We start from the raw sequence: 6,738 nt of genomic DNA, 5'->3' as shown, positions 1-6,738 counted from the left end.
CGGGCCCTGCGCTCCGGCGCCGGCAAACTGGGCGGGCTCAGAGCTCAGAGCCGAGGCAGCTGCGGCGGCAGCAGGTGGGTTGCAGCGGATCCTACGGGGGACTGGGACCGGGACGGGGCTGGGGACGGGGACGGGGACGGGGACGGGACGGGGGACGGGCTCAGGCCCAAGAGCAGGCGAAGGCGCAGGTGTCCGGGGACAGGGGAGCGGCGGAGCTGGCTCTGGCGGCAGCGGCGTGTTGGGCATGGGGAGGTGTGCGGCCCAGGGCTCCCCTGCATTCTGCCCGGCACGCGGATACGCCAGTCTGGCCACGGTGGCGGGGGCAGGTGCCGGGTGTATGTGGCCGCCACTGTCTGTGGCAGGTGGCTGCCTGGGACACGCCCGCCCCAACGCAGAGCCGTGGCTCCTGTTCTGGGTCCGGCTCTACTCTGGGGAAGCCTCGGTTTCATCTCGCTTTGGGACCCCACCACTGAGCCGTTCCCAGTCTCTCTCCCAGCTTCGCCTGGAGCTGCTCCCTCCCCACCCCACCGAGCAGGTGAGTAGGTGGGGCCCCACCAGGCCTCCTCTGCTGCCTGGGATGCAGACAGGACCTCCAGGCTTCCTATGACCTCCTGCCCACAGGCTCTGACACCTGCCCCATTCCAGCCCTTCAGCAGGCCTCGGGTTCGGGTGTGTAGGTCCGCAGGGCAGGGACGAGAGAGGACTGGGGGTGGTCAGACCAGGAGGGATGAAAGGCCGGCTGGGCATCCTGTCATTCCCCTCTGGCCCTAGCAGGTTCCAGTAGCTGGCTCGGTGCTCTTCTCGGCCACCTGCCATGGCCCAGGGGCTGCCCAGCATGGCCAGCCTGGCTCGCTTATGCCAGAAGCTGAACCGCCTGAAGCCGCTGGAGGACTCCACCATGGAGACATCACTGCGGCGCTGCCTGTCCACACTGGACCTGACTCTTCTGGGCGTGGGTGGCATGGTGGGTTCGGGCCTCTATGTGCTTACAGGTGCTGTGGCCAAGGACGTGGCTGGCCCTGCTGTGCTTTTGTCCTTTGGTGTGGCTGCTGTGGCCTCCCTGCTGGCAGCCCTATGCTATGCAGAATTCGGGGCACGTGTGCCACGCACGGGCTCTGCCTACCTGTTCACCTACGTATCCATGGGCGAGCTGTGGGCCTTCCTCATCGGCTGGAATGTTCTCCTCGAATACATCATTGGTGGTGCCGCCGTGGCCCGCGCCTGGAGTGGCTACCTGGACTCTATGTTCAGTCACAGCGTCCGCAACTTCACTGAGACCCACGTGGGTTCCTGGCAGGTGCCCCTCCTGGGCCACTACCCGGATTTCCTGGCTGCTGGCATCATCCTCCTGGCCTCTGCCTTTGTCTCCTGTGGAGCCCGCGTCTCTTCCTGGCTCAACCACACCTTCTCGGCCATCAGCCTGCTTGTCATTCTCTTCATTGTCATCCTGGGCTTCATCCTGGCCCAGCCTCACAACTGGAGCACTGAGGAAGGCGGCTTTGCACCCTTTGGCTTCTCCGGCGTCATGGCTGGCACTGCCTCCTGCTTCTATGCTTTCGTGGGCTTCGACGTCATTGCCGCCTCCAGCGAGGAGGCCCAGAACCCACAGCGGTCCGTGCCTCTGGCCATCGCCATCTCACTTGCCATTGCAGCTGGTGCCTACATCCTTGTCTCCACCGTGCTAACCCTCATGGTGCCCTGGCACAGCCTGGACCCCGACTCAGCGCTTGCAGATGCTTTTTACCGGCGGGGCTACAGGTGGGCTGGCTTCATCGTGGCAGCTGGCTCCATCTGCGGTAAGAGACTCTTCCTGGGCAGGGTGGCAGGGAAAAGAGCAAGGGGGAGCTCTGTCCTCAGATTCACCTTCACCTGGGGCTGTTTTACCAGTTGCATAATGGGGCAAGGAAAGTGCTAATTTTTTTTTTTTTTTTTTGAGACGGAGTCTCGCTCTGTCGCCCGGGCTGGGGGCTGGAGTGCAGTGGCCGTATCTCAGCTCACTGCAAGCTCTGCCTCCTGGGTTTACGCCATTCTCCTGTCTCAGCCTCCCGAGTAGCTGGGACTACAGGCGCCTGCCACCTCGCCCGGCTAGTTTTTTGTATTTTTTAGTAGAGACGGGGTTTCACCATGTTAGCCAGGATGGTCTCGATCTCCTGACCTCGTGATCCGCCCGTCTCGGCCTCCCAAAGTGCTGGGATTACAGGCTTGAGCCACCGCGCCCGGCCAAGTGCTAATTATTAGAAACTCTTTGCTTCAAAAAAATTTCTTCAGAAACGTTTTGGAAGGGACCTCCCCACACATGGTCCATAGCATATTAGTGTTGGGCATGTCCTTACAGATTATTTCCTAGGCAGACGGACTCAGCTCTCATCAGATGCTCCAGTGGGCCTGTGACCCATCCCAGATGTCCTGTTCTTGGGCAGAGCGCTGACAATCTATTACTCCTACACTCACTCATGCTTACTCTGAGAGGCCAGACAAGCTCATGCCCATGTTCCTAAGGAACCACCCGTGCACCGACCCCAGCAGAGGCCCCTGGTGGGCTTCTCCGCCATGTTGACCCTCCCCGCTCTCTCTGCTACAGCCATGAACACTGTCCTGCTCAGCCTCCTCTTCTCCCTGCCACGCATTGTCTACGCCATGGCCGCCGATGGGCTCTTCTTCCAGGTGTTTGCCCGTGTGCATCCCCGGACACAGGTGCCTGTGGCAGGCACCCTGGCATTCGGGCTTCTCACAGCCTTCCTGGCACTGCTGCTGGACCTGGAGTCGCTGGTTCAGTTCCTGTCCCTTGGCACACTCCTGGCCTACACCTTCGTGGCCACCAGCATCATTGTGCTGCGCTTCCAGAAGTCTTCCCCACCCAGCTCCCCAGGCCCAGCCAGCCCTGGCCCCCTGACCAAGCAGCATAGCTCCTTCTCAGACCACCTACAGCTAGTGGGCACTATGCACGCCTCTCTCCCTGAGCCGGGGGAGCTGCAGCCAGCCTTGAGGCCCTACCTGGGCTTCTTGGATGGGTACAGCCCTGGAGCAGTGGTGACTTGGGCGCTTGGCGTTATGTTGGCCTCAGCCATCACCATAGGCTGCGTGCTCGTCTTTGGGAACTCGACCCTGCACCTCCCACACTGGGGTTACATCCTGCTGCTCCTGCTCACCAGTGTCGTGTTTCTGCTCAGCCTCCTCATCCTGGGGGCTCACCAGCAACAGTATCGGGAAGACTTGTTTCAGGTACCTCCCCCAGCCAGCACCCACTGGTGCTCTGCCCAGGCAGCTGCCTCCCCTTCCCCCATGGCCATCCCAGAATGAACAAGACTCACAGGGCTGGGGAGGACGGCACACCCATCCCGCACCCCTCTCTGCTTGGTGAGTGAGCACATGTCTCCACAACCTCCTGAGAGGGAGAGAGGCTGTATGGATTCCCGAGAAAGTGGGCCCTGGGCTGGCAGATCTTTCCTGCAACCCGGTCCAGCCCTGCCCTGCCCCTGCCTCCTCAGATCCCCATGGTTCCCCTGATTCCAGCCCTGAGCATCCTCCTCAACATCTGCCTCATGCTGAAGCTGAGCTATCTGACCTGGGTGCGCTTCTCCATCTGGCTGCTGATGGGTGAGTGGGGGCCAGGCTGGGACCGGGTTCAGGAGGAGGGCAAAGAGGACAGGAAGGGCTGAAATCTGTGCCTCAGGCTCATGCCCTGCCTCCTGCCCTGTCTAGGACTCGCAGTGTATTTCGGCTACGGTATCCGGCACAGCAAGGAGAACCAGCGGGAGCTGCCAGGGCCAAACTCCACGCACTACGTGGTATTCCCCAGGGGCAGCCTGGAGGAGACAGTGCAGGCTGTGCAGCCCCCTAGCCAGGCGCCAGCACAGGACCCCGGCCATATGGAGTAGCTGGTCAGCCCACACTTGCCCCTCTCTCCCACACCTGCTTGGGAGGCCAGAGAGGCTGGACAAGCCAGGAGCCCCTTCTGTTGTGGGCGGCCTGGGTTTGCAGGCCTGCGCAGGCTGGGGCGTCCTCAGGACCTTAGGACTTTNGCCTCCCGGGTTTACGCCATTCTCCTGCCTCAGCCTCCCAAGTAGCTGGGACTACAGGCGCCCGCCACCTCGCCCGGCTAGTTTTTTGTATTTTTTAGTAGAGACGGGGTTTCACCATGTTAGCCAGGATGGTCTCGATCTCCTGACCTCGTGATCCGCCCGTCTCGGCCTCCCAAAGTGCTGGGATTACAGGCTTGAGCCACCGCGCCCGGCCAAGTGCTAATTATTAGAAACTCTTTGCTTCAAAAAAATTTCTTCAGAAACGTTTTGGAAGGGACCTCCCCACACATGGTCCATAGCATATTAGTGTTGGGCATGTCCTTACAGATTATTTCCTAGGCAGACGGACTCAGCTCTCATCAGATGCTCCAGTGGGCCTGTGACCCATCCCAGATGTCCTGTTCTTGGGCAGAGCGCTGACAATCTATTACTCCTACACTCACTCATGCTTACTCTGAGAGGCCAGACAAGCTCATGCCCATGTTCCTAAGGAACCACCCGTGCACCGACCCCCAGCAGAGGCCCCTGGTGGGCTTCTCCGCCATGTTGACCCTCCCCGCTCTCTCTGCTACAGCCATGAACACTGTCCTGCTCAGCCTCCTCTTCTCCCTGCCACGCATTGTCTACGCCATGGCCGCCGATGGGCTCTTCTTCCAGGTGTTTGCCCGTGTGCATCCCCGGACACAGGTGCCTGTGGCAGGCACCCTGGCATTCGGGCTTCTCACAGCCTTCCTGGCACTGCTGCTGGACCTGGAGTCGCTGGTTCAGTTCCTGTCCCTTGGCACACTCCTGGCCTACACCTTCGTGGCCACCAGCATCATTGTGCTGCGCTTCCAGAAGTCTTCCCCACCCAGCTCCCCAGGCCCAGCCAGCCCTGGCCCCCTGACCAAGCAGCATAGCTCCTTCTCAGACCACCTACAGCTAGTGGGCACTATGCACGCCTCTCTCCCTGAGCCGGGGAGCTGCAGCCAGCCTTGAGGCCCTACCTGGGCTTCTTGGATGGGTACAGCCCTGGAGCAGTGGTGACTTGGGCGCTTGGCGTTATGTTGGCCTCAGCCATCACCATAGGCTGCGTGCTCGTCTTTGGGAACTCGACCCTGCACCTCCCACACTGGGGTTACATCCTGCTGCTCCTGCTCACCAGTGTCGTGTTTCTGCTCAGCCTCCTCATCCTGGGGCTCACCAGCAACAGTATCGGGAAGACTTGTTTCAGGTACCTCCCCAGCCAGCACCCACTGGTGCTCTGCCCAGGCAGCTGCCTCCCCTTCCCCATGGCCATCCCAGAATGAACAAGACTCACAGGGCTGGGGAGGACGGCACACCCATCCCGCACCCCTCTCTGCTTGGTGAGTGAGCACATGTCTCCACAACCTCCTGAGAGGGAGAGAGGCTGTATGGATTCCCGAGAAAGTGGGCCCTGGGCTGGCAGATCTTTCCTGCAACCCGGTCCAGCCCTGCCCTGCCCCTGCCTCCTCAGATCCCCATGGTTCCCCTGATTCCAGCCCTGAGCATCCTCCTCAACATCTGCCTCATGCTGAAGCTGAGCTATCTGACCTGGGTGCGCTTCTCCATCTGGCTGCTGATGGGTGAGTGGGGCCAGGCTGGGACCGGGTTCAGGAGGAGGGCAAAGAGGACAGGAAGGGCTGAAATCTGTGCCTCAGGCTCATGCCCTGCCTCCTGCCCTGTCTAGGACTCGCAGTGTATTTCGGCTACGGTATCCGGCACAGCAAGGAGAACCAGCGGGAGCTGCCAGGGCCAAACTCCACGCACTACGTGGTATTCCCCAGGGGCAGCCTGGAGGAGACAGTGCAGGCTGTGCAGCCCCTAGCCAGGCGCCAGCACAGGACCCCGGCCATATGGAGTAGCTGGTCAGCCCACACTTGCCCCTCTCTCCCACACCTGCTTGGGAGGCCAGAGAGGCTGGACAAGCCAGGAGCCCCTTCTGTTGTGGGCGGCCTGGGTTTGCAGGCCTGCGCAGGCTGGGGCGTCCTCAGGACCTTAGGACTTTGTCCAGGAGCCGAGCTTCAGGTCTTCAGGAGTGGGCCTTGGCCGATGCTGGTGCCGCGGACTCTGCCCAGAGCCTTCTTGTTTATGATCAGCTCCAGCTACCTGGGCAGGTGTGGTGGGGTGGACGGGAAGGCCCACAGCACAAGGGATCCATAATAATAATTGCTTGGCCAGCCATGTGGCCTGCTGGCATATCCACTGTGGCATTCTTTATGGCACCGAGTCTTCACCTGCCCCATGGAACCAGGCAATTGTCTCCAATCCACATCAAAGATGCTGAGGCTCTCCAAAGAGTAGGTGCCAGTCCTGGGACCACCCTGAGTCAGAGACACAGGTGGGCCTGGATCCAGGTGCCCAGCTAAGAGGGGAGTCACACACACCAGGCAAGGAGGGTTCCATGACAGGCCTGGGGTCAGGCTCCCCACATCTGCTAGGTGGCAGATCCAGGGAGCAGAGCTGGGGCCCCAAGGAGGCTTCCTAAACAGGGCAGCAGGGTTCAGAGGATGGCATGCGCCTGAGGCCTGCCCGGCACAGGCACACCCACAGGGACACACACGTCCCTGCAGGCACTACCCTGGGGTGCATGCCTGTGTGCAGACTGAGGCGGCAGCTGCTTCTGAGCTCAGGCCCGGGCTGAGGCTCTCTGGCTGTCTTTGTGCACTCTTCAAGGGCTGTGAGGTGAAAGAGTGTGGCCCTCAGGCTCTGACAT

At 61.2% G+C, this 6,738-nt stretch overlaps 2 protein-coding genes across 3 annotated transcripts; both read left to right on the top strand.

The window, feature by feature from the left end:
- The first annotated feature begins 455 nt into the window (after nucleotides 1-455).
- LOC108536108 (cationic amino acid transporter 4) lies at nucleotides 456-4,021 on the top strand. Its single transcript, XM_017882611.1, has 5 exons — nucleotides 456-535; nucleotides 775-1,796; nucleotides 2,582-3,222; nucleotides 3,489-3,597; nucleotides 3,703-4,021. The coding sequence occupies exons 2-5, from the start codon at nucleotides 815-817 to the stop codon at nucleotides 3,876-3,878; spliced, it is 1,908 nt and encodes a 635-aa protein (XP_017738100.1). The 5' UTR covers nucleotides 456-535; nucleotides 775-814; the 3' UTR covers nucleotides 3,879-4,021.
- A 565-nt stretch (nucleotides 4,022-4,586) lies between these two features.
- LOC108536109 (cationic amino acid transporter 4-like) lies at nucleotides 4,587-6,227 on the top strand. Of its 2 annotated transcripts, none has more exons than XM_017882612.1 (3): nucleotides 4,587-5,235; nucleotides 5,500-5,608; nucleotides 5,713-6,227. In XM_017882612.1, the coding sequence occupies exons 2-3, from the start codon at nucleotides 5,506-5,508 to the stop codon at nucleotides 6,183-6,185; spliced, it is 576 nt and encodes a 191-aa protein (XP_017738101.1). In that variant the 5' UTR covers nucleotides 4,587-5,235; nucleotides 5,500-5,505; the 3' UTR covers nucleotides 6,186-6,227. Both variants share the same exon structure in this region, with proteins under 2 accessions (XP_017738101.1, XP_017738102.1).
- The last annotated feature ends 511 nt before the right edge of the window (nucleotides 6,228-6,738 follow it).

Source organism: Rhinopithecus bieti, unplaced genomic scaffold (assembly GCF_001698545.2).
Source record: "Rhinopithecus bieti isolate Rb0 unplaced genomic scaffold, ASM169854v2 scaffold_13317, whole genome shotgun sequence".
In the NCBI taxonomy this organism is placed as follows: domain Eukaryota; kingdom Metazoa; phylum Chordata; class Mammalia; order Primates; family Cercopithecidae; genus Rhinopithecus; species Rhinopithecus bieti.
Note: the sequence above shows the minus strand (reverse complement) of the source record. Positions and strands in the feature narration are given on the sequence as shown.

What these genes read in the sequence shown, in the direction of transcription:
- LOC108536108 (XM_017882611.1), top strand. Translation starts at nt 815, where the DNA reads ATGGCCCAGGGGCTGCCCAGCATGGCCAGCCTGGCTCGCTTATGCCAG. An exon ending in GGCAGCTGGCTCCATCTGCG is followed by an intron (nt 1,797 to 2,581) that starts GTAAGAGACTCT and finishes TCTCTGCTACAG; the next exon opens with CCATGAACACTGTCCTGCTC. An exon ending in ATCGGGAAGACTTGTTTCAG is followed by an intron (nt 3,223 to 3,488) that starts GTACCTCCCCCA and finishes CTGCCTCCTCAG; the next exon opens with ATCCCCATGGTTCCCCTGAT.
- LOC108536109 (XM_017882612.1), top strand. Translation starts at nt 5,506, where the DNA reads ATGGTTCCCCTGATTCCAGCCCTGAGCATCCTCCTCAACATCTGCCTC. An exon ending in CTCCATCTGGCTGCTGATGG is followed by an intron (nt 5,609 to 5,712) that starts GTGAGTGGGGCC and finishes TGCCCTGTCTAG; the next exon opens with GACTCGCAGTGTATTTCGGC.